This window comes from Diceros bicornis, chromosome 10 (genome assembly GCF_020826845.1).
Source record: "Diceros bicornis minor isolate mBicDic1 chromosome 10, mDicBic1.mat.cur, whole genome shotgun sequence".
Lineage (NCBI taxonomy): Eukaryota > Metazoa > Chordata > Mammalia > Perissodactyla > Rhinocerotidae > Diceros > Diceros bicornis.
Window position 1 is genome coordinate 74,678,131 of NC_080749.1, and position 27,666 is coordinate 74,705,796.

General features: G+C 40.7%; 1 protein-coding gene across 7 annotated transcripts in view; it reads left to right on the forward strand.

Moving 5' to 3' along the window:
• Nucleotides 1-15,379, forward strand: part of CCDC150 (coiled-coil domain containing 150) — a 70,184-nt gene extending 54,805 nt beyond the window's left edge. For 5 of the 7 annotated variants that reach the window (XM_058549481.1, XM_058549480.1, XM_058549478.1 and 2 more), the window contains 7 exons: nt 1,262-1,388; nt 10,638-10,832; nt 11,267-11,335; nt 11,429-11,590; nt 12,320-12,406; nt 14,607-14,726; nt 15,019-15,379. In XM_058549481.1, coding sequence (XP_058405464.1) covers nt 1,262-1,388; nt 10,638-10,832; nt 11,267-11,335; nt 11,429-11,590; nt 12,320-12,406; nt 14,607-14,726; nt 15,019-15,147 — 889 coding nt within the window. In that variant the 3' untranslated portion in view covers nt 15,148-15,379. The remainder of the gene's footprint in view (nt 1-1,261; nt 1,389-10,637; nt 10,833-11,266; nt 11,336-11,428; nt 11,591-12,319; nt 12,407-14,606; nt 14,727-15,018) is intronic. The other 2 variants (XM_058549483.1, XM_058549484.1) reach the window with 2 other exon arrangements.
• The last annotated feature ends 12,287 nt before the right edge of the window (nt 15,380-27,666 follow it).

A 27,666-nucleotide genomic window follows, 5' to 3' on the forward strand; every position in this document is an offset into this window, starting at 1 on the left:
AAGGGCAGTATAGTCACAGTGTACTTAGGGAAGAGACTCTGGGAGAGTACGTTTGGTTCCTTCACATAAACTAGTTAAACCTTTTCTCCTACTTTGTTGTTTTGTTTTGTTTTGTTTTTTTACAGATTAAAAGATGTATTTTTATTATTATTTTGTGTGTACGTGAGAAAGATTAGCCCTGAGCTAACATCTGTCACCAATCCTCTTTTTTGCTGAGGAAGCCTGGCCCTGGGCTAACATCTGTGCCTATTTTCTTCCACTTTATATGGGATGCCGCCACAGCATGGCTTGACAAGTGGTACATCGGTGCGCACCCGGGATCCGAATCCTGGGCCGGTGCAGTGGAGCGCGAGCACTTAACCGCTATACCACCGGGCCAGGCCCCCTTTTCTCCTACTTTGAACTAGTACTCCCAGCAGAGCCATGTTAAGGAACCGGGCATAGCTGAACAGCAGCAGGTACTAGCTGGCCGGGGTATGCTCGTTTGGATCTCCTTTTCAGCTCTTCCCTCATCTAGTATCAAGCTCCTTCTGTACATGATGGTTAAACCAAAATTTGAAGGCTATTGGTTAGAAGGGACACTGGCATGTTTTTGTGAAGCCTTTTCTATCTAAAAGCTTATCTGTCCTTTAAAAGCATGATTTGGAAAAGGAATAACAGCAGCCTGGATGGGAATAACCCATCTAAGCAGATGCTAAACCATCGTTGTCCTCAGTTTTGGCTTGAGATTGCTTAGGTCAAAGCCAGCAAGTTCAGGTCAAGCCACTAAAATTTTGTCTTAAACGGTATCTAGGTAAATATGATTTAGATATTAATAACATTCCATGAGAATTTGTACCCAGGGGAAATGCAGTGTGCACCTAGATCTTTATTTCTTTCACGTAGTGAGCTATTGATATAGGAGACAGATGTAAGCTAAGGCAAAGAAGGTATTTTTCGTATTTGTGATCCGTGCAAATTTTATATTCTGTGAAATGTTGCTGCCTCAAGACTATTCAGTATTGGTTAAAACAAGAGTATGTGTTTCACTCTTTTGGTTGGATCTCTTTATATTAAACGACTTTTTGTTTTTAATGCTACAGGTAAATGCTTTTTCTCGTCTGTTAATGAGCTCCAGATCAGTGAGGTTCACCTGGTGACTGATCTGCTTCTTGTTCGTAAATCATACACCTTTTGGACAGTGCCCCATTCCCCTCCAGATCTCTCTTACCTCCTAAGATGATTTCTAAAGGTGATTTTTCGTCTGTCTTCTTCAAAACAGAGATCGCCTGACTGAGGAATCCAAAATGGAAGCAGAATTGCATGCTGAACGCATAGAAGCTCTAAGAAAGCAATTCCAAACGGAGAGAGAAACTGCAAAGAAAGCAGCACAACGGGAAGTGACTGAGGTAGGAGTTAAGTGACAAGCCTCCCCTTCTAGGAGGAGGACCAGCTACGTGACGTCCGAGAAGGGCTGGGGTTGTTCTTGGGCTCTCCTAATGCCCCCTTGACCAGTAAGCCGGATGCAGTCAAGCCCTCTCTATGCTGTTTGTAAATCGACGCACAAAAAACCAGTTTCTGATATACAGTTCTCTGGCCAGTGAAGCAATGTCTTGATGAGAGCTTTCCCATCAGGGAGTGATAACTGAGTGGGACAGAGGAAGGAGGAGACTGCCATCTGGTAGACAGATATCAAGTCACCTGTCTCCTCAGTTCACCTAACTAGCACCCATCATGCATCTGCCGTCTCCTGAAAGGCGCATATAAAAGCAGTAGAAGATACGGTCCATGCTCTGGTGTGTGCTAAGTGACCCTTGTTTAACTGTGATCTCCACTCTTTACAAGACAGATAGGGAAGACATCAGAAGACCTTTCTTGGATAGCTAGAGGCTCTGTGCAATTCTGAAGGAATTCAGAGTAAGGGAAAGTTTGTTTTAGGTTGGTTGGGTGATAGAAGAAGGAAAGCTTAACGAAAGTGCAGGATTGAGACTGGCAGAGCTGACAGGGCTGGGACACCCCATATAAGAGGATGAACACAGCTTAGTTACACAACTGAACAGGACGTGTGAGCAAATGAGGAGGATTGCCTCTTGCTCAGAGCAGACACTTTGGGAAGTGTCTGAGAGTGAGTAGCTTAGATGGGACCAGCTGGTAGGCGGCCCTGACTACCAGAATGTTGGATGTGAACTGTTAGGTAAAAGTGGGGCACTCTAGGTTTCTGAGAAGAGAGGGGTATGATGTGAGCAATTTCAGGACAGGTCAGTCTGACAGCAGTGGAGAGTAGGCAAGAATGATGAGAAACTGGAGACATGGAGGCTCAAGAAAACCAGAACAGTTACTTTGGCCTTTAAATGGTTAGGGCCAAGCAAAGTAGTTCTGTTGAAAATAGAGAACAATTAAATCAGAAATCCATTTTGACAGAAGAATCACCAAACATACACTACATGTATCATGAGCAAAGGGGAAGGAAGAATTAAAGTAATTCCAGGACTTGGTTGGGGTGGCTGGTCTGTATTTTGCCAAACTTGGTGCATTTAGCAATTGCAGTTTACAGAGACCATTCACAAAATCAAATTCAACTATTTATATAGTGCTTTGTGAATTGCCAAGTACTGTATAAGTATTAAAACTATAAAAAGCAAATTCTGTGGGAAACAAAAAGGTACACTGAGGGGCTGGCTGGGTGGTGTAGTGGTTAAGTGCGCACGCTCTGCTTCAGCGGCCCGGGGTTCGCAGGTTCAGATCCCGGGTGTGGACCTATGCACCACTTATCAAGCCATGCTGTGGTGGCATGCCATATAAAGTAGAAGAGGATGGGCACGGATGTTAGCCCAGGGCCAATGTTCCTCAGCAAAAAGAGGACTGGCAACAGATGTTAGCTCAGGGCTAATCTTCCACAGCAAAAAGAGGAAGATTGGCAACGGATGTGAGCTCAGCGCTAATCTTCCTCACACACACACAAAAAGGTGCACTGAAATTAAAGTTATCTTTAATCAGAGATAGTTGTTCAGAATACTTATAAAATTTAAATCCTTTTAACAAGGATCAGTGACGACTGTCAACTTGTGAGGCGACCGAGACAAGGGGGAGTGTGACGTCAGTGAGAAGTTAGCAGCAGGAGTGGGCTGGGGCTCCACCCAGGAGGAGCCCCAGCTCTGCCTCTTATCAGCAATGTGTGAATTTACTGTCGGTGCAAGTGACTTAACTTCTCAGTCTGTTTCCTCAATCATAAAGTGGAAATCACCACAACTACTTTCCAGGATTGTTTTTAGGGTTAAATTGTAAAATATATGTCAAGTGATTATCACAGTGCTTGAACAACATCAGTACAAAGTAAGTGATACTTGTGAGGGCTTACCCAGTTCTAGACAAAGCTGTGATGGAGGTGATGGTGGCATACCTAACAGGAAGTTAGTTGGGTGGTAATAAAAGACTAACACTGTGGCGTGCAGTTAGGATCTGAAGGAATGAGCTAGTTTAGACAGAAGAGGTACAAATAACTTGGACATCTTTCTTTTATAGGTTAAATACTATCAGCCGTAGAGAATACCACCTTCCTCTCTTCTCCCTTCTCAGCTGGCCCCTTCCTAAAAATCAAGTGGCACTGATTTAAGGGCACATGAGGAAGAGGAGAACTCTGTAAAGTAATTTACTGTTAAAAGATAAATTGAGGCATATTAAAAATTAAGAGTTTATTTGACCAAAAATCAATTCGAATTGGGCAGCATCCAATCTAGCAGATAGAAAGGAGCTCTGAGGAGCAGTACAAAATGAAACACTTTTATAGGCAGAAGGGAGCAGGAACAAGTTATAGCAAAAAAGTGGTTGGTTATTGCAAAGTTAATTTCCTTTAGAGGGTGGCAGGGGTCTATCAGGCATATTACCCAACTGGTGTTTACCAGGCAATTCCCGATTGACCAGTTTAAGAGCCCATTTCTGGGAGAGCTGAACCTGTAATTAATTTAAGTCTTGGTTTTTGACATAAGGCTTAGCATAAGTAACTCCATTTTGGGCTGTTGTCTTGTTTTTAAACAATTCCTCCCCCTTTGATCAGACTCTCAGCCTAACTGAGAGATGTAATCAAAATTTAAGGCATTAGCACTACTCCCAGCTACTGCTCTGGAGTTCTTGTAGTTTTTTGCTGAATCTCTGTGTGGTATTCACAGGTCACGACTTTGGGTTCACGTTCTTTAAGTCAGTCATTCTCTTCATTCCTTTTCAGATGTTCTAGTCTTAGATCATTTGCTTGGGGGTTAGCAGCTGTGAGCATGCCTTTAAAGCTTTTGAGAGAATACAGAGCACCAGGGAGACTACTGAGATTATTATAAGCAGGATAATTCCCAACGGTGGAGGGCACTTCGGAGCCATGGTTCTCAACATCCAAATCAATCAGAATCAAATAAATCAAAGAAAGACCCCATTGAAAGAGTCACTTTCTTAAGCTAACTGGCTTATTCAGTGATCTTACAGAGCTGAGCCCCAACTTCCCCAGGAATGTCATAACTGCCTAAGTGCAGCAGGTGGTGCTGACCATAGCACAGACACCTCCTTGCTCAGCTGAAAGATAATCCAAGGCTATCCTATGATCAAGAACAACTTTGGCCAGAGACTCTAGGGGCTTTTGTTGGGCAGCTATTGTTTTGGCAGCAGATTCTGTAATATCTTCAAGAATTAAGGAGAGGTTCCTGATGGTAGCCTCATTTGCACTTACTCCTAGCCAAGGCATTAGGGAACTACCAAAGGAAGCTAATTTTGAATTATGAATGCCTCCTGGTAATTCCTGATTGAGTCTGTGGCTCGAGACTGGAAATGTGACAGCCATGGAGGCCAGTAAAATTTAAGGGTCTGTAGACCATACAGGTGATTTTATTCTGGTTACCCTTGCCTTATGTCCCTTTCTTTGTACAGAGCCTGGATGCAAGGTTCCCTAGGTTTGGAGTTTTTAACCAGGGTCAGGAAAATGGACCTCCAGGGTTAGGGAGTCTGTCACAATAGAGAGGGGCTGAGTTTGTTCCAGAGAAACCAAGGCATTGGAAGTCAGGGAGAAGTTTGTGATGGGCAGAACTACAGGATCACCAGCATCGTGGCAAATCCAGCAGTTGTTGGGAGATTGGATTACCCCCCTTTGCAATGGCCTGAGATATGTGAACAATGGCATCATCTTTCCAAGCCAGAGAAAGGCAAAATGTGGACAAAAGAATCATAAGGACCTTCGTGGTGTAAGAATTAGGAAAAGGATGGTCCGAGAGAGAAAGAATGGAAAGAAAGGTTCTTGTTCTGACATTTTGGGAGGACACAATCTACCCCGATGTCAGCTGGAGCCTTCTTCAGTTGTGAAATATGCACCCAAAGTTCAACACCTTGTAATTTGGCAGGGGTATCACTGGTCAAGAATACTTGGTAGGGTCATTTCCAGGAATCTCATTTTTGCAAAATCATCAATGTAAAACAATAACTGTCTGTAAATGACAAGAGACTTAAAAATACCCATGGTTAAAGATCTGATGAGGGTTCATTATAATAAAATTGACAAGGAAATTTGGTTATTTTTGTGACATACAACATTTTAAGATAATAACTGGAATTCTGACTGATAATATTATACCAGGACATTATCAGCTTTTTAGGAATTTCATACAATTTCTAAAACACTTAGATTATATTTGTATGATGCATGTTATTAATATAAGGTGGTTTATCATCACTTATTTGACAATGCTTCCCATGTAATTTAACATACCAAATAAACCTAATTAGTTTAACATCTCTCTTTTACTAGGTGAGAGACAAATCCTTTGAGATTTTCCAGGGGCCCTCTGGGAAATCTCAAAGTTACTTTGAGGTCAAAAAGACTATTTAGAATTTGATTTTGGGAAGTTGTCAAAACATCAAAAAGTTTGAACAATTGACTAAATAGGATCATAGATAATTATGAAATGATAATTATTTAACCAAAGTGACAATAGAAGATTTTAGAGGCAAATACAGAAGGTTACATAATTGTGAACAAAACTTGGCTCTTTGATTACTTATGAAAACCCAGTCTTCTCAATAAGCACCAGTGTACTTTTGATATTAAAATTCATTATTTAAAAATTTAAGGGGCCAGCACAGTAGCATAGTGGTTAAGTTCATGTGCTCTGCTTCGGCGGCCCAGGGTTCACAGGTTCAGATCCCAGGCGTGCACCGATGCACTGCTTGTCAAGCCATGCTGTGGTGGCGTCCCATATAAAGTGGAGGAAGATGGGCACGGATGTTAGTCCAGGGCCAGTCTACCTCAGCAAAAAGAGGAGGATTGGCATCAGATGTTAGCTCAGGGCTAATCTTCCTCACACACACACACACACACACACACACACACACACAAATTAAATCCATTCCCATCTTAGCCAGCTTGACCACACATAAAATTCCTTTCCCAAGATTCCTTTTCCACAGACCTTCTACAACTTTTTTTAATATCCATTCAGATTTTGTTCTATTTTTTTCCTCTTTCTCATTATGGAACAAAGAATCATTTTACTTTCCATACCTACTTTTCATACACAGTTGTTTCCTTTCAAACCCTTATTATTTCTAAATAGTTTTAATTACATATAGTGATTTAGAAGTCTTAACCCTTAGAATCCTTAATTCCTAGTGAAAACTAAGAAGTAAGCAATTGTGGATGTCTGTTGCACTAGCATTCTGTGGATTGGTGTTTATAAATATATTTCATAGCTTCTAGAAGTATATTCTTTCTTATATGTGGCACAAAATATGTTTACTAATAGACCCAAATATCTTTATTTCCTCTGTAAAAGGAAGCCTAGGGGGAAAAACCTATGTTTAATAGTTAATGTTTCAGTATTTTATCTTATTTGGAAATGATCTAGATGTTCAATGAATAGCTATCATTTAATTTATCTCAGTGTAACTTTAAGGTTTCAAGTTACCAAAAAGATTTTGGAAACTTTTTAAGTAGACATATCATAAAGCATAATTATTATTGAAAAGTTTATGAATAAACTTTCATCTTATATCTAGTTAATTCACTTATTCTTAAAAATTATGTTTAGATTACTCATGAAAATTTCATGAGACATTAAACAGCTAACCATCATCTTAAATTATCTTTCTTGCTGGCAAATTCTGTAACAGAGATAACATGGTCTTATTTGACTTTTAGTAAAACTAGGTAGAATAAAAGTATTATAGTTAATTAGAATTTAATTTTAGAATTATCAGCATTTTTTAATTAAACCAACAAACTTAAACTAGCTTTTATTTACTGAAGATTATCTTAGATCATGTGAACTTGAAAAACATTTAGGTTAGTTTCTATATGTCTTTTGAGGAAGATTAGCCCTGAACTAACATCCGTTGCCAATCTTCCTCCTCTTGCTGAGGAAGATTCGCCCTGAGCTAACATCTGTGCCAATCTTCCTCTATTTTATATGTGGGACACCTGCCACAGCATGGCTTGAAGAGCGGTGCGTAGGTCCACACTCAGGATCCAAACCTGTGAACCCCAGGCTGCCGAAGCAGAGCGCACAAACTTAACCACGACGCCACTGGGCTGGCCTCAATTTCTATATTTCTGAGAGCATACTTGATATATATAAACACTTGTTTGTCTTTAAGCCAATTAAATAGAACTCTTTACAAATTAATTTTGGCAATACCATCTGGAGATAGAAAAAAAAAATCACAGTATCTATAACATGCATACATAGACAATCATAAACATACAGACACAGAGCTCTTATAGGTTTCGTTTTAAAATTTTAGCCGTGAAACAGGTACAATAATGCAAAACTCACTAGTTTATAAAAGAACAGTTGGATCCAAATTTTGTTCCTGGCAGATGGAATAAGTTAAGGTTACCTGCTCAGATGGCTAAAGCTTTTTACTAATATTTGTGAAAGAGACTTTTAAGATTTTTCAGAGGCCTCGTTTTCAAAATAACCTTTCTCCTTTTTTTTTTCCCTCCTCCTTCTGATAAGAATTAGCTTGGTTCCTGGAGAAGACCAGGTTAAAATACTTACATCTCAAAAGGCACAGAGAAAGAATGCAAGTTCCACTAAGAAGGACTTGTTCCCTAAGTCCAGATCTTTTACAATAGCTGCAAGTTTTGAGATGAATAGGGGAGGTTTGGGGATTGGTAAAAAGGATAGATGGGCTTTGAATTGTTTCTAGAGCCACATTTCTATTTTTGTAAAGACTCAGCTTGTAAGACAAGTAAAGACAAGTACAGTTGTTTTTAATTTCTCAAAGAACTGGGTTGCAACCTGAATGATATGGAGGCTGCCCCACCCATCCAACTACATTCTCTTCACTTGGCTTCTTTATATCAGGGAGAAGATCTTTAACTAAGATGGAAATCAAAGATTCCTAGGTTCTAGATTTAGAGCTATGTGTCTTTGGAATGTTTCAGTAAATCCTTCCACAAAGGCTTCAGAATGTTTTTCTTTCCCTCCAGGTACATATTTCATTTTAGCTTAGGGGAGAAGGCCTGAAAAAAGATCCTATCAGGCTCTGAATATCAGGTTCCAGTTTGGCCAATTTCTGACCATAGAGCTACTTTAAAAAAAAATTCTTTCAAATATATGGCCAGGTCTCAGCTGGGACAAACAGTAAATACTCCTGGCGATATTGAACAACCCCATGGATGCAAGAGGCATCCCCAAAGAGGGTGCAAAAGATACTGCCCTCCTAAGATCCAGAGCCACAACCAAAGATAATCAAAAGACAGACAGACTTAGACAACTCCCCTGAGAGCTGGCAAGAGGCAGTTGCCACAAAGGAGTGCAGCTCACATTTCTGTCCAGCCATATTTTTAGGGCCCCCAACCTGACAATTGCCAAGCCAAGTTCCCAGGACACGTAACAAGACAAACAAGAAGACAATAGCTGTCCCCGGGAGAGAAAGGATCAACAACCATGGGTACCTGAAAGCAAATTCATGAGTCAGAATTCAAAGATCTAATTCTTACCGATGTTTTTGCCTGCCAATCTGAATTTGGAAAGGAAAGGACAGGTGAAATTTTACCTTCCTGTCTTCGACCAGGCACCACAGATAGACATCTGCGAGAGCTGACTTTGGTAAAAATTCTCACCTTTTGCCAGCTTCTGCTAGTTTTCCCAGATCCCATCTGTGGGCTCTGGAGCCAGTGGGGTGTCACAGTGGGTCTCATCCTGGTCATCAGAAACTGTAGACGAGGAAAAGTCCTTTCCCTCTACCCTTTATGTGAGAGCCCTTCTGTTCTAGGATACCTCTTAAACGGATACGCTTATCTAAGTTACAGGTTTTCTGCTGTGGCTGCTGTGATTCAGAATTCTCTTTGATAAGGCTAACCTGCTTGTCCAGCCTTAAAACAAAGTTTTATTCACCTGAGGCCCCACACTGGACCCAATCCAGTTTAAGTCAGACCCAGTCCCACTCCAGCCAGCCTCCAGACCTAGTCCAGAAAAAGAAATGCTCAAATAAAGTCTGAAAGCTCGTAATGCAAAACCTGCAGAGCTAGGATCCGAGAGGGACTTACCCACGACCTCCAGAACCAGGCCGCTCACGGGCTACTGTCACCTCGCCGCTCGTTGCTCCTGGGGGCCGTCAGGGACTCTTTCTGGTGTTTTCTGACACCAGAACTGTTAACATTTTTAATATGCCTTAGTTTATCTTTTAAGAGTTTATTTGAGCAAAAATCAATTTGAATCAGGGAGCATCCAATCTAACAGATAGAAAAGAGCTCCGAGGAGCTGTACAAATGAAAGGCTCTTATAGGCAGAAGGGAGCGGGAACAAGGAAGTTATACCAGGCAAAAAAGTGGGTTGGTTACTGCAAGGTTACTTGCCTTTAGGGGACCGCAGGGGTCTAGCAGGCAGGTTACCCAGCTAGTGCTGATCAGGCGATTCCTGACTGACTAGTTAGAGTCCATTTCTGGGAGAGCCAAGACTGTAATTAAGTCTCAGTTTGGTGATATAGGGCTTAGCATAAGCGACTCCATGTGGGGCCTGTTGTCTTGTTTTTAACAGTAATCACTATGCTATTTTTCCACTAGACAAGTTTATTAAAATTTTTAAAAACAAAAAAGCAATATTATGAAAATACATGCAATGATAATCAATAACTGACAAGTATTTATATAAACTACCATATAATTTATTTTCACTTCTCCAGACATGAGTGACAGAAAGGGAGAGAGAAGCTTAAAGCGAGGTGATGATCACTGAGCAATCCCTGTGGGCCGGCCTCCACATTCCCTCTCTCCTTTATCCTACTTGCCTGTTATCTGACTCCTGTCGGCTAGGCCAGTCACACACTGTCCCAGTGATGAACCTGAGGCTCAGGGAAGTTCATTATCCAAAATCACTTGGCCAGTACGCAGTGAAGCTGGGGTCTGAGCTCAGGTCTGTCTGACTCCAAAGCCATGCTCTTAAAAAGCAAATGATGAACATACGTCTACATTCTTTATCTGTTCTAGGGAAGTGTGTTCTTTAGTCTGAAAAATTATGGAAATCACAAACCCGCTTAATCAGACATCATCATTATTGCCTCATTTACCCTCCTTTTTAAAAGAAAGGTCCAAAGAGAACAAAATATAGGGACAAAGCTAAACATAAGCTTTTCTTACTGAATGAAAAGTAAAAACGTTCTCATTTTCCCTTTGTGTTCCACAGCTGAAGAAAGCCCTTGATGAAGCCAACTTCAGATCAGTGGAGGTATCCCGGACCAACCGCGAGCTGCGGCAGAAACTGACAGAGCTGGAAAAGATACTGAACAATAGCAAGGAGAAAATAAAGAACCAAAAGGCCCAAATTAAGCTCCACTTGTCGGCTAAGGCGAATAATGCTCAGAATATAGAGAGGATGAAGGTTGTATGAGAAACCCTAAATCTCCCCTCACTTCCTTAGTGTCTGACGAGGATCCAGGCAGGCGGTGGTGTCTGGGGAAGATGGTCTCATAGCACTAACACCACTGTGTGTTCTCCGGGCATTACAGCTACACCTGCGAGGGGGCAGATGGCCTTGGGGGGACTGTCTCTTTTTCCAGTGGAGATACTGTGGTGTAAACATTCGGTTTCTCATTAGCCACCAGTGTCACGTTCTGGCTCCCCCTCTGTCTTTTCCGTGGTGTGTGTACAGGACTGGGCTCTTTCCGGGTCAGTGGGCTGGAGGGGAGGAGAGCCCAGCAGGAACTGATAACTGTGGGTCTCATGTGGGATTCTCTCTGTCATCCTATAGGCAAAAAGAGCAAGCCAGTTTTTGCACTGATCATCTTTCTATGTTATTTCCACATTTACTTTCAGCAAATAGAAAAAGAATTGAGGCAAATGGAGCTAATTAAGGATCAATATCAGAAAAAAAACTATGAACAGGTAGATTATTTCCACAAACTCTATGTTTACATGCACATGAAATCCCCAATTCGGACAGGCTCACCAGCTGTCTCCCTCTTTGTGCCCCACCAGTCACTGAGTATCCAGCAATTTGTGTCTGAAATGACTAACCTACAGAAAGAGATGCAGCTCTTGGCCAAGAGCCAGTATGATACCTCTGCCCGGAATAGACAGCAGGAGCTGCGCCTAGAGGCAGAGCAGAAAATAAGGCAGGAACTGGAGTACCGGTGCCAGGTACGAGGCTTCCTGAGAGTCATCTCAGATTGTCAGCAGATGACATGTGCCAAAACCCAGCTCTACAGCACTTAGATCTTCTCAATTCTATAAAAGAACAAATTTGCAAGTTGTTTATCTTAGCTAAGTCCTTGGAATCATAGTATCTAGGAAAAGCCTGCAGCTTTGGATATGGTACATGCTCTCCATTTTCAACTTAGTAAACACAATGTTCATTTTTCAACAACAAGTCAAGCTCACATATGCAGAATACTGATTACTGAGGAAGACTTGTGAGTTGAGTTTCCTAGTCTTTCAGGAGCCGTGGACCCCCTGGTTCTGCCCTGGAGTACAGGTACACCTGGTGCTGTCACAGGACTTTTCACTATTCCCAACGTGATCAAAAGATAACATGATGTCATTGAAAGGGACTTCAAGAGGTCATCAAGCCCTGGCCTTCCAACCGAGAGTGTCTGCTATGAAAATACCCTCCAGTTCTGGAAAGTGATGTTAATCACTTTTTCTCAGGAGAATCCATAAATCAAAGTCAAAATCTGTAATCATATACACATATGTATACTGTAGGTTACACTGAAAATAAGTTTTTATCTTGTATTGTGGTAGCACCTGAGGTTAGAAAGTACCCCATTATCCTTTCATAATTTGGTTGCCCATTTATTACAACATTGAAGCATTTTGTTCCATATGGTATGTTGGGTGTATGTAAAAATCTTTGTATCTCGTTTTCAGGAATTAGAAGAAACTATCAGACACCTGAAGAAATGTAAAGAGGCAACAGAGAATAAACTAAAAGAAGCCAGTGTGGAATCAGAACAGGTAAGCCAGACTCATGGACATAAAGTCTTAGACGTCTCCTCAGACAACCCAAGTCAGTGTAAAATCCTCACTACCTTAGCTGTCAGAAATCGGAAAGAACCAACAACTTACAAAGTGTAGTCTCCATTATAAAGAATAATTTTTAGATTAATATTGTGTCCTGATGAGCGATAACAGAATGCTGAAATATTGATTAAACCTGAAGTCCAAGTCCCTACCACTAAATATAAGGGAAGACAGTGTGTGTGGACTTTAATGCATTATTGTTTGACATGAACTAACGCCAGTGGAAGCTCTTTGTTCCATCAACAACTGGAAGTGTCAAGCAGGCCATATTAATTTGTGAATTTGTTTTCTGTGTTCTAATATTTTAAACCAGCCTTTTTGAAGGTATTTAAAATCATACATTTTTAGAGCTGGAAAGGATCTTTGAAATCATTAGTCTACCACAACTACCCCTCATTTTCCAGATAAGAAAACAGATTCTTAAGCTTAAAGTATCGCAATGATGTTGCTGTCAGTTGGTCATGATTTGTCCCTTTTATAGGCATTAAATTACATGACAATATCAGCGTCAGAATGGTATGTTAGAAATAATATGGACTCTGACAAACCTGCTTGAATGCCAGCTGTGACACTTACTGTGCCCTTAAGGAAGTTACATTTACTTTTTTTTAAACTCATCAGTTACCACATCCATAAAAGTCAGGAAGTTAATATCTACTACAGACATAATGACGTTTCAGTCAACAGCCGACCACGTATATGTTGGTGGTCCCATAAGATTAGTAGTAGCCTAGGTGTGTTGTGCAGGCTGTACCTTCCAGATTTATGTAAGTGCACTCTATGGCGTTCACACAATGATGAAATCGCCTAACAAGGCATTTCTGAGAAAGTATTCCTGTTGTTCAGCAATGCATGACTGTACCCTGTTATTCTGATAGATGGCTCCAAGTAAGTTTCAGTAAATGTTAGCTCTCTTCTCATTTGCCACACAAGAGGAGACATGATATACAATGCCATTTCAAGCATCTTTCCCTCCACTCCTGGTAAGGAGTGCTGGAGAAAGGAGGGGTTTGGTTTGGTTTAGGGGTAGGAGTGTCATTGTCATCAGGATGCACAAACAGACCTGGGAAGTATCTTAGCTTTGTACCTTTCTAAAAGTTAAATGACCAGGGCAGCTCTATCTTCTCTCTCTACATTGTACCCACACTGTGAGCTGGCTAATCTGGGACAAGTACATAGTAGCACATATTTATTGAGGACCTGTTATTTGGCAGGCGCCATGGTAGGGGATGGAGATACGGGTGAACAAGCCAGACGAAGCCCCGCTCTCATGGAACTTGCCTTCTCCCAGGCAAGAGAGAAATACACCACCTCCTCAGCTTCAGAATCAAAAACCGAAAATGCTGTCCATGAAACATAATCAAAGGGGAAAACCGTCATTTTACTTTTTATTCTAGAGGATATGTTCTAGAGTTTTGAAGCAACATTTATAAATTATTGGCTCTACCTTCAAAATACCAAAGTATCCCAAATACTTAGAAAAATGCCAGGCACATATAGGCCCTCAGTAAATATTTGTGAATATTGATTCCAGATCCTCTTCAAAAGCAGACTAGTAAGAGGGATTATTTTCAAGTCTAACAAAGATAATTTGGAAGTTTGTGCTAAGGAGCTGAAGTATATAATACTTTGATGATAAAGGAAATAAAAAGAATACAACTTACAATAAGCTGGTCTAGTTTTTTACTAGTTCATTCTATTACCTTCATAAAGCACAACAGAAAAATCTAGCCTTTACAGTTTAGGGACTTGGGAGAAGTATTTAGTCTTAGAGAACCGAACTCAAAAGTTCAAAATATGGTTTGAACTACCACATTCATTTTCGCTGCCACCCTGTACTTCCATTCTTATTTTTCCCGAGTCGTCTCTTGCCCCAGTTCACATCCAGGAAACATTAACAGGTGCATGAAAAGCAGCAGCTTGCATGCCTCTCTAACTTCGCCTTCAGACCCTGCTCTCTCATCTATAGGGTGTGTATTGTGCAAACAGATTGCAAGGACCTTGCAGTCACAATTTGGGTCTTTTCATATCTAGGTAAAAAGTCTTTTGAACTAATACAACAGTGAGCTAATACAACAAAGAAACCGTTATAAGTTTTTGGTGTAACTTTTAATGATAACATTGATGTGTTCAGATAACAGCTAACCTGGAAGAAGCTCACCGTTGGTTTAAGTGCAGGTTCGATGGCCTACAACTTGAGCTGACAAAGAACCGGCTGCAGAGGCTTCCCCGGGAAGACAGGTGGCGGGAAGAGGTAGGGTATTTAGACACGGCTGTCTTAAGCAATTTTGGATTTGTTCCTTCTCAGATTTCTAACTACAGAAGGTCCCTCTTCATCCATCTCCTCTCTCCACTCATCTTCACTGTTTAAAGCTGTAGTTCTTTAAACTACTGCTAGGAAATCAATGAACTAAATTTTTTTCTTAAAAGTTCCACCTCTCCCAAACTGTCTAGATTAGAACCACCTACCCTGATGAATGAATGATATTCATAAAGACAAAATAAAGCCTCAGCTCTGCACAGTGTTAGGTATGTTTTCTTTCCAGCAGGACCAAGATCAAAGGCATGACGTCATGCCCAGCCAGTCGGCTCTACATCGATGGGAGAGCAAACAGAATCTGAGACTTGTGCCCAAGAAGTGTCACTCTGAACTAGAGAGAAAGGGCTGTCCTTGACAGAGGAGCTTCTTCATTGACAGCCACACTGCCCTGCTTCCCTGAGACCAGCACCTAGGGCTGGCCTGTTTCAAGTCCTCAGAACGTGAAGTCTTCGATGTGGGCTGAAGATTTTGGACCTGAGTTTTTATCCTTTTATGAACTCTTTGATATCAATACAGAACCACCCCATCTTTTTTGTCCCTTTCCCCATTTTCCACCCAATAAATGTATATTAATTTGTTGTATGATAGGAGATGCTGTTGCATGATACTTGGCCAGCCATTTTTCTAACAACATTTTATCAAAAATCATTTAGTGAGGTACTAGGTGTTATGGCTACTAAATGATATGATACTTTGTTTCAATGAAGTGTCCTAGTCTAACATCCAGTAAGATAATCCGTGGAAATAGAATCACTGGGAAAATGGTAAAAAATTCTTCCACTGTCTTGTTAACTTACTTATACTCTTCTATGCTGGGTAATTACCAGCACATCTTTAATAAAGACTATATCTCTATTCTTTATAAGATATCTCAGATTGTATGTACAGCTTCCTTGGACATTTATAAAGCAGTTTATTGAATACGGCTGTCGGCTCTGTTTAGGGAGACTATGCCTGACCAATGCAGCTCTCCCTTACTATAGTAAGCCATAACTTCAGCTTTATCTTTTTATTTCAGATATTGAGTGCTGTATTAGGTGATCCATACTTCATGTATGTAAACAGCTGGTGTAATACCTTGCTTAGCTGATGCTCAAGTAATGGTAGCTGCTGATGATACTATCAGGGCCTAAATCAAGTGAGCAATTTTGAAATTAGAGAGAGTATCAAATATAAGACTGTCCGAGTTTGACGAGCCCACCACTCAGGTGAGACTGTTGATGACGGGCATGCAGAGGCAAGTTTATGGGAGGACATCCATTGCTGTGTGTCTGACTTGGAGAATTGACAAACTCACCAACTGGCAGGCTGATGAAAGCATGTGCACTAAGGGAAGTTGTCATTGATCAGTGGACAAGTTTAAAATCACTTCCAATGGCTATTTGTTACCATAGCTTCAGAACAATCAATCTGTTGTCCCATCTATTGGGAAAGTGGGAACATTATAGTCTTCATGCCCCCTTTTGGTCTTTATATCATATGTTAGGACAGTGGCCCTGTAGAAGCATTTAATACTGATCAATAGACATCAAACAATGATTTTGTTAATCCAGGTGCAATATGAAGTGTTAGTACTGGTGCAGATACCTCTCTGGTTAGAAAAAAGAGAATTCATGGCTATTTTATTGCCCACAATTACTTTGGTTAAAGAATTTAAACTTAAAAAAAAAAGAATTTAAACTTGTTTGTTGTGTCTTCAAGGCTTGGGTTGTATTATTTACTGGGTCAACCAAAGTGAGGGACACATTTTTGATGACCTCCTCAAGTTGTCTAACTCCTATGGGATTTATCCCTTTGGACTCTTGGTAAGGAGATATAATCACCTGAGGGCACTGGGGAGTCATCATAATCTTGAAACAGTCTAATGAAGAACCCCACAGAATCATTAATCTTGGTCCTGTGCTGGCATCCTTGGTCCTGAATTCTGCATAGGTGGAAAGATCCCATGGTAAACCTTAATGGGTTGAAATATATTGTCCCTGAGTCTTGTCATGACAATTACATGCCAGGAATATTTATATCCTCCTCATCCAGAACAAGGACATTTTTCTTCACTTATATATTGTCCTCAAAGGGTATCATTATTGATAAAGTTAGTATAACATACCTTTATATCATTTTTTAGGTTGGCTATACTAAACACTAGCGTGGGAGAAGTGAATTATAGAGTTAGATTGGTGATCATTTCTAGTGAAGCTTATAGTTAGCACAGCCTATTTAGTGTGATCATTTGCTAAAGTATTTCTGATATCTAAAAGTATTTCTATAGTATTTTTATACTGTCTATTGTATGTTATACTAGCTTCTGTTGTGGGCCTCTACTTGCATGACATCAATAGTATCAAGGTATCAATTCATGTTTGTTCATTTTTAAAGGGTATCTGAAGAGGTTAAGAAATGTGTTTCTGTAGCATTTCCAAGAAGTGAATTATTCTAAAAGCATTGCAGCTACTAGTGTGTATAATCATTCTTTTATTTTAGCAATTTGCCATACCTTAGAGAAGGCACCGTTTAGTAATTTGAACAATTTGGCTTCTGGTAAGGAGTTAAATTCTTTAAGAGACATTTGACAACATTATATAACCAACCTGATATTATCCCTTTTCATTTTTAATTTAAGATCTATCGACAAACAGCATTAGGTCAGAATTTGCTTTTGGAGTGTGCAAAAGTTCCATTCAAGGCACAGACACACACTTCTTGAATTACTAAAATGCTATAATGAAATTTTCTTTCATTGAATAAGAAATATAAAATTGCTAGGTTAAGGTTTTTAAGCCAGGACTTCTGCTTCTGGCCAAGATGGAGTAATAGGGACCAGATTACCCTCCCATCTGAAATAACCAAAAAACAGACAAAATATGAAACAATGGTTTTTAAGAGACTGGACATCATGCATCAAAGAACAGTGACCCCTGAGAGAAAGGGAACACGTGAGGTGAGCCCCGCCATGGCCCCAGCTTACAGCCTTGAGACAGTTCAGGCTACAGCACAAGACGAGAAACTGGGAGGAGCCTGTGGGTTCCCTGAGTTAAGGAGCCAGAGCCGAGATCCAGGGAGACAAAGGCTGCTGGAGTTCCGGGGCAGAGCACCAGAGAGGAGAGAGCTGCACAGAGGGAGAGATTCAGAGATCTCCAGAAGGTCCTCTGAGTATCCAGTCAGCACATGCATGAGGGGAAATGACTGAGGCTGGAGAAAGAACCATCCAGAAGGGTTAGGGGTGACAGTGCCCAGCACAGACACAGTAGTTCCCACCAGCTAGAAGTGGAAACCTCATGATTTATGCACGTAGAGTATACAAAAGGGTTTTGTCTCAATAGTAGAGAATAGCTCTAGAGTGAACACTTCTCTGGTCCTACCTAACAAATCTTAAAAGCAAGACCCCAAATAATCTGTTTCCAAGTAACTGCATTCTAAAACACAGCTTAAGAATATTTAGAGGAATACAGAAATATGAGGCACCCATCAAAGTAAATCACAATGTCTGGCATCCAATCCAAAATTATCAGGCATGCAACGAAGCAGGAAAATATGACCTATGATGAGAAATTAATCAAAATTGACCCAGAACTAACACAAATGTTAGAATTGACAGACAAGGACATTAAAACAGTTATTATAACTGTATTCTATATGTCAGAGTATTACACCAGTGGATGGTAATACGAGAAAAAGAAAGTGAAATAATTCATAATGATTTAACTAGTAGAAAAATGATGGATAGTTTCCCTTAGCAATAGAGATTGGCCACATGTGGTATCATCTGATTTAAAGGTGATCCTAAAATGAAGCATAAAAATCATATGTTCTCAATAGATACAAAAAAAGCATTTCACAAAATTCAATATCCATTTCTGATAAAAACTCTCAACAAAGTGGGTATAGAGGGAACATAGCTCAACATAATAAGGGCACATATGACAAGCCCACAGCTACACTCAATGGTGAAAAGCTGAAAGCTTTTCCTCTAAGATCAGGAACAAGACAAGGATGCCCACTTTTGCCACTTTTATTCAACATAGTATTGGAAGTTCTAGCCAGAGCAATTAGGCAAGGAAAAAAAAAAGGCATCTAAATTGGAAAAGAAGACAAACTGTCATTATTTGCAGATGACATGATATGATATATAGAAAACCCTAAAGACTCCACCAAAAAAAAAACCTGTTAGAGTAAACAAATTCAGTAAAGTTGCAGGATACAAAAATCAGTATACAAAAATCTGTTGCATTTCTATACATGAATAATAACTATCAGAAAGAAAATAATCCCATTTACAATTGCATCAAAAAGAATAAAATACTTAGGAATAAACTGAACCAAAGAGGTGCAAGACCTATACACTGAAAACTATAAGACATTAATGAAAGAAATTGAAGAAGACACAAATAAATGGAAAGGTAGTCCATCCTCATGGATTGGAAGAATTAATATTGTTAAAATGTCCCTACTACCCAAAGCACTCTACAGATTCAATGCAATCTCTATGAAATTCCAAAGGCATTTTTCACAGAAATAAGGCAAACAATCCTAAAATTTGCATGGAACTACAAAACACCCCAAACAGCCAAAGCAATCTTGAGAAAGAAGAGCAAAGCTGGAGGCATCACACTCCCTGATTTCAAACTATATGACAAAGCCATAGTAGTCAAAACAGTATGGTATTGGCATAAAAACAGACACATAGATCAATGGAACAGAATAGAGAGCCCAGAAATAAACTCATGCATATATGGCCAATTAATTTATGACAGAGAAGCCAAGAACATACAATGGGGAAAGGACAGTCTCTTCAATAAATGGTTCTGGGAATATTGGACAGCCACATGCAAAAGAATGAAACTGGATCACTATCTTATACCTTACACAAAATTAACTCAAAATGGATTAAAGACTTGAATGTAGATCTGAAACCACAAAACTCCTAGAAGAAAACATAGGTGGTAAGCTCCTTGACATCAGTCGTAGCAATGATATTTTGGATCTGACTCCAAAAGCAAAGGCAATCAAAACAAGTAGGACTACATCAAACTAAAAAGCTTCTGCACAGCAAAGGAAATCATCAACAAAATGAGAAGGCAACCTACTGACTGAGAGAAAACATTTGCAAATCATGTATCTGATAAGGGGTTAATATCCAAAATATATAAAGAATTCATACAACTCAACAACAACAAAAAAACAACCCAATTAAATATATGTATATATCAATATATGTAACTATGTATGGTGACAAATGTTAACTAGACTTATTGTGGTGATCATTTCACAGTATACAATTGAATCACAAATATCGAATCATTATGTTGTACACCTGAAACTAATATGTTATATGGTCAATTATACCTCAATAAAAAAAAAGTACAAATAAACAAGGTAACCTTTAGAACAAAAATACAAATCTTCCTAAATACACACACAAACAATGAAAAATTATAAAAAAGAGCAAAGAAACACATCTCTCAGAGAAAAAAATATAAAATAGACATAATTATATGATATAAAATATTTATAATTATATAAAATTATAGAATATGACAGTTGAAGCCAAACGTCATTCAATCAATATGAAGGGGCTAACTCACCTATTGTAAAATTTTAATTTTGGCTTGCAAAACACTCGCCAAGAAAAAGAGAAAGTTATTAAGAAACTACCTCACATAACACCAGGCCAATATGGTTTCACAGGGGAATTCTACCAAAGCTTCAAAGACTGGTAGACCCAAATTCTCCATCATTATTACAGAGCATTGAAAGGAAGGAAAACTTCCTAATTCCTTTTATGAGGCAAGTATAACACTGATACCTAAACCAGATAAAGATGATACAAAAAAACTACAGAGCAATATCACTTATGAATATCAATGCAAAAATACTAAAATATTAGCAAACAGAATCCAACACCACATTAAGAATTTAATATACCATGACCAAGTGGGATGTATTCCAGGAATGCAAAGTTGGTTCAATATTAGGATATCTATTCATATCATATACCATATTAAAAATCTAAGGAGAAAAATCATATTAAAATCTAAGGGAAAAAAATCATAATTATTTCCATAGATGCTGAAAAAACTTTCAATAAAATTCAACACCCACTGAAGATAAAAATAAGAAAGTAGGAATTGAGAGTTTTTTGAAAATGATCAAATAAATATTTCATTGTATTTATATATAAATAAAATATATATAAAATCTTTACACAGTCATGCATCACAACGACAGGGATATGTTCTGAGAAATGCATCATTTGGAGATTTCGGGGTTGTGCAAACATCATAGAGTATACTTACACAAACCTGGATAGTATAGCCTACAACACACCTAGGCTGTATGGTACTAATCTCATGAGACCACTGTCGTGTAGGTGGTCTGTCGTTGACTGAAACATTGTTACGTGGCACATGACTGTATATATATATATACATATATATAAATTATATGTATAATCTTATTCCTGAATCCAAGGCAAGGATGCTCACTATCTCCATTACTATTCAACACTACTAATAGAAGTATTAAACAAAGAAATTAGAAAAATCAAAGACATAAGAATGGGTAAAGAAAATGAAAAATTATCTTTTTTTGCAGATGATGATAGTATACCTGGAAAACCCCAGGGAATTAGTGATAAAACTAACTCAAACAATAAAAGAATTAAGTAAACTAGCAGGATATAAAAGGAACATACAAAAATCAATAGCCTTTATATAAGTTCTAACAGGAAGGTAGAATCACTGAGTTTTATTAAATAAGGAATAAGACCTCACACAGTGGGGGAGAAGGGAGGGAAATAAAGGTCCAGAAGGAGTTGGAGGATCAGAGCAGTCATTAACCAACCTTCCTGAAGCCCTGATGTGGTCTGCAGGGGAATCTGGGAAAGTCGGGCTTGTCCAGCTCCCAGGGTGAGAGCAGGGAGGGGAGCTGGCGAAAATCTACGGAAAGCTGTGACACGTGCGGGTAGCTTTGGTCTGCTTTTGGGCGGCCGAGCTGGCAGTGAGGAAGAAGAGCTAGATGCAGAGCAGAGAGGAGCAAGGATGAAAATGGAACCCACCAACACCTGTTTGTCCCCACATCTAACCATAGTGATTGTCACAGAGTAATGGCTGCTGCTTCACGTCCACCTTCCAAACCTCATGCCAACTCCCCTGGCCAACTCTAACATGGAACCAGACAGAGAAAGGGATTCTGGGAAACACAGTTCCAGCTTAATCAAACGGACTCAGTTCAAACCACACAGGCATCCCAACCAGCAATGAATCTAGGTGGCCTGTAGGGGAGCTAGTCATGTTCTGTTTCTTGATTTGAGTGGTGATTTCATGGTTGTGTTCACTTTGAAATAATTCACTGGTCCCTAAACTTATGATTTGAGCCCTTTTCCTTAAGTATAATTTACTTCCACTAAATGATCATTTAAAAAAGAAAATAAACGTGTTGTAAAGTTACAATCATTAAAATAATTTGGTACTGGCTCAGAATAGACAGATTCACTGGAACAAAACAGGAAGTCCAGAAACAGTCGCCATTAGAATTTGGTATGTGATAAAGACGGTGTGAATACAGAGTTAACAAAACCCTTTCTCCTTTTCCATGAGGAAAAGACCTTGGATTCACCTTCTCCCAGCACTATTTGCCTGGAAACCTGAGAGGGTGGGATGTCAGCTGTGTTACAGGCAGCGTTGCTTATGGTAAAAATGGCCCCTGATGAGCAAACTGCACCTAGACTGGGAGGACCATAAAGGGGCTCCAACACCTGGGGGGAAGCAGGCTTTGGGGCTTCCCTGTGCAGTATAACTCTCATAACCTCATGCATCTTTCCCTGAGGGTCCTGGAAGCAATGCTCATGGGTCTTCATGGGCTCTTACAAGCAATATTGGTTCCTATGGTGGTCTTGGTTCCTATGTGGCCGTGTTCCCTTTTACCTGCACTGTCACTTGAGGGCCAGAAGACTAGCTCCTGGACTCCGTAAGGACCCGTGGTGATGACACAGCTGACGCCGTTCTGCTGACATACTGTAACTCCTGTCCTGCATCCTTCTGCAGATCTAAGTGAGGCTGATGCCAGGTGTGGCCTACTGGTCTTCTGAGAGCAGGTGTCCTGCTGAACCTGAGACCACTGTCCTGGTCAAACGAGTGGACACTGCAGATGGCATTTCAAAACAGTGGTACAAGATTTCTCAGTGAAGTCAATTGAGACAGCAGGCTAGTCCGTCGGCCTTTTATTTAAAAAAGGTGAGTTTCCACCTCATTCTACTTCACATTACAAGCCTTTATATTCAGATGGATTATATATTTAAAGGGACAAAACACCACTTCGGGTATACTAAAAAGTATTGAAAGCAGGGACTTGAACAGATATTTGTACACCCACATTCACTGCATTATTCACAATAGCCAAAAGGTGGAAACAACCCAAATGTCCATTGACAGATGAATGGATAAACAAAATTTAGCATATACATAGAATGGAATATTATTCAGCCTTTAAAAGGAAAGAATTCTGACACATGCTACAACATGGATGAATCTTGAAGACACTATGCTAAGTGAAATAAGCATGATTCCACTTATGAGGTACTAGAGTAGTCAAATTCATAGAGACAAAGAGTAGAATGGTGGTTGCCAGGGGCTGGGGTGGGGCATGCAATAGAGAGCTAGTGTTTAATGGGGACAGAGTTTCAGTTGAGGAAGATGAAAAAGTTCTGGAGATGACGGTGGTCATGGTTGCACAAATACGTGATGAACTTAATGCCGCTGAACTGTACACTTAAAAATGGCTAAAATGGTAAATTTTATGTTATGTATATTTAACCACAATTTTTAAAAAGGGAGGGAACAAAATCATAAAAGTACCAGATGACATGAGTGGAAATTTTTTGTCGTCTTGTAGAGAGAAAGACATTTCTAATAATGACACCAAAGACAGAAACTCTAAAGACAAAAAAAGACTAGGAAAACAAATGTCCTCTTTTTTATAAACACAATTAACAAGTAAACCACAAACCCACTGAGAGTTCTCCTCCTCTACCTCCCGTGTCTTGCACCTGGGGCCTCCCTGGTAAGAGACAGGCCCCCTCCGGGCCCTGCGCATAGCACCTGCACAGACGCCGGCACAGCTGTGAGAGACCAGTGCCGTCTAAACCTCACAGCGGGGACACAGGCCTCGCTGTCAGATGAGCAGCCATTAGCAAATACCATGGGTTTCTTTCCCCCCAATCCTCCTGCAATAAAACAATGTGTAATACGCAACACTTTGGGGGTATGCAAAAGCCTCCAGTAGCATTTTGACAGCTCCTCATCCACCGGGCAGGTGCTCTGTCCTCTCTCCAGTCCCAGGAGAGGCCCTTATGCTGCCCAGTTACTCTCGAACCAAACTGGTGAATGGCTAGTGATTTCAGGACCATCTCCAACAAACCACCTATAATTCCCATTGAACTCAAACCACGTCCTTAGTTCTCAGAAGTTGATGGACCAGGGAAGAAATCTATTAGAATTCAATGCTTATTAAAAATATGTTCCACATACTTCTCTGAAATGCAACAGAAATGACATTTTCCAAGTGATGAAGATTTCTTCCCTCCCTATTTCCCCTATGAGAGCCACTACCTCAGGGACTTGTTTCTCATGCTCTCTCAAAGCCCTTCCCACATCGTTACCTACAGTAGCACCACCAACTAGCTCCTATCACAGCCACTCAGAAGCCGAAAGACACTGGGTCTCCAGTGATGCCACCCATACTGGCAAATGGAAGCTGTCTTCTCTTTCTTCTCCATCATGGACATCTTGTAGAGATGACACGCTAGCTCCCATTAGGCAGTCCAGGCAACCTGAACTCAGGGCACAGTGAACTGATCAATCTAGGTTTGTTTGTTCGGTGACCCGTAATTCATATACAGCCTCCACCTCTTGGGGCCTATTGGAAATGCATAAGAACTTTGAAATTCAGATAAAATGCCATTCATTAAGAATTCCTTGGGGCCGGCCCCGTGGCTTAGCAGTTAAGTGCGCGCGCTCCGCTGCTGGCAGCCCGGGTTTGGATCCCGGGCGCGTACCTATGCACCGCTTGTCAGGCCATGCTGTGGCGGCGTCCCATATAAAGTGGAGGAAGATGGGCACAGACGTTAGCCCAGGCCAGTCTTCCTCAGCAAAAAAAGCAGGATTGGCATGGATGTTAGCTCAGGGCTGATCTTCCTCACAAAAAAAAAAAAGAATTCCTTAATATGGTCCCTCAAATCTGTATAGTCCAATATGGCAGCCAACATGGCTATTTTAATTTAAATTGACTAAAATTAAATGTAATTTGGGGCCAGCCCATTTAAGTTCAGGCACTCTGCTTCGGTGGCCTAGGGTTCGCAGGTTCAGATCCCGGGCACGGACCAACACACCGCTTGTCAAGCCATGCTGTGGCAGCGTCCCATATAAAGCAGAGGAAGATGGGCATGGATATTAGCCCAGGGCCAATCTTCCTCAACAAAAAGAGGAGGATTGGGAACGGATGTTAGAATCTTCCTCACAAAATAAATACATACATAAATAAAATGTAATTTAAAATTTAGTTCCTCAGTTGCAGTAGCCACATTTCAAGGGCTCAATAGCCACATGTGGCCAGTGCCCACTGAATTGGACAGCACAGATATAGAACATTAACACCTTCACAGAAAGTTCTATTGAATGGTACTGCCTTAAATCATGGATCTGTGACCACACTCTTTCCAACATTCACTAAGTGTCTACGCTTCCGTAACTCCATTGTTCCCACGTGTAGAGAGACAGCATGCCTTGTTCCTAGCCCTCAACTTCCATATTAACCTTCTTTTCAGTTCTAGGTTGGGTGCTGGGGGAGCACAAAGCATTATCCTGTTCTTAATACCCTGACCGCAACCCTCCCAGGAATTCTGGGGAACATGGAGGGCTGTATTATACAAAGGTACATAAGCACATGTGTGTAACACCTTCCTCAGCCCACCGCCAACAACAGTGGGTTCGCGGAGCTGGTCGTAACCAGCTCACCTATGGCGGTGAGCCCAGGGACCTGGCACAACAGTGCAGCACGTCTACTACTTCTCTTACCCCGACAACATGCTCTGGAAATTAATAGGCTCCTCACAGAGTACCCCAAGTATAGTAATTCTCTGTTTTCAAGCCACAGAGACCTTATAAGTATTAACTCATAGACTGACTCATGAAACATAATTACTTGGGACCAGCAACTCTTGGCATGGCTCTCCCTGTGACACAGCTTTTCACACCCCTCCAGTCTAGAAAAAGGCCTGAAGTTGCTTTATGGCCTGGAGCCAAGTGGAGATTGAGGTGAATGTTGGGTAGCGTCTACCTGGCACCGTCTGGACCACCAGTCCACTTCCTGATGACCCCTCAGCACTTCTGCACCTTTTCCAGGACCAATGGAGGGCGCCTTTGGGCAGGTAGAGTCTGCCACCAATAACAAAGTTCCTGCCAAAGAAGACTCCATGATCTCAAACAGGAGCGCTCTTCCGCACAGGGGAGGCTTGTAGGTTTCTGTTTCTAGCGACTTTAACGAAGGTGCCAACATCTATTCCCGCACCTGCAAGGCCACTTCCACCTCAGCTGCTCCAAGGGGTTAGACTACCTGAAAAGAGCCACCCAGCGTTTTCTCGGATTCTCTACAGTCTAGTCCTGGCTTTCCCTCCTGCCATTAGAATTAACGAGAAGAATCTCAGGCGTTTCTTTAGCCTTTTGAGGCTGCCTGAAGTTGGCCCTAGGACACCCGCACTTACTTGGCTCCTCCCTGTGTCCACTGCCTTTAAAGATATATAAGTTCTTAACTTGTGCTAGAGAAGACTCCTGGGTTCATGATGAGACTCGAATCTTCTGTATAAGGCAAAGCCAAAAGTTCGCTATGAAACTCTTAAGCAGTAAAGCACATGGGCCGTGTACCCTCTCTGTATTTTTAATCCTTACAACATCTCAAAGGAGAGCTTGTAAATCTTTCACAATCCACCTCTGCCTAAGTCTCTGAGAAGTCTGGCCATATTTCTAGAGATGCCTCTCCCTCCCCCAGCATCCATTTCTGCTCCAGAGCCTGTCAGCTTCCCACCCAGGCTGTCAATGGTCCTACTGTTTGTTCTCTACTGTCTGTCAGTCCAGATGGAGATGGGGCTGGTCTGCCTTCTATGGGGTCTTCCTAAGAACACCACTAGATTTTCCAGGATCTTCCTCACTTTCCTAAACACAATCCAACTTTCTTTTGAAGTTTCATGTTGGCCATAGAAGGGGGAAAAATTGATAAATTTATACTAAAATTTAAAACGAGTTTTACAAAAAGATACCATAAAGTGAAAAAACAAGTGACAAAGACTTAATTCCAGATTAAATAAATACCTACAATTCAATAAGTAAAACAGGGCTGAATATTTTAAAAATGGGCAAGGATATGACAAAAGTAATTCAGAGAAGGAAAAAAAATCCAAAAGATTTATAAACATGTGAGAAGATAGATTTCAACCTTACTAGTATGCAAATACAGCAACCATTTGTCACCTATCCATTGGGAAAACAAACCAAGTTTGAAGTGGGCATGAGGAAGCAGCTATGCCCACACAACTGGCGCAGCCGTCTGCCAGGACAGCTTGGTAGCAGGTATTAAAATGCATGTACCTGCAATCCAGTAATTCTGACTGTACACAGAGAGGCATGCACAGTTCTTTTCTCTTTCCCAGGAAGGGTTAAATCAGTTCCTACAAGCCCTAGGCATCCTGGGAGGAAAATTCTAGGTCTTACACATGAACCATCTGGGACAACAGACCTTTCCGTCGTTGATATGGACTGACACAGCGGGACTTCAGCGTGTTAACACGCTAACCCTGTCTGTCTCTTCTCTCGGGCTTACCAGAGAC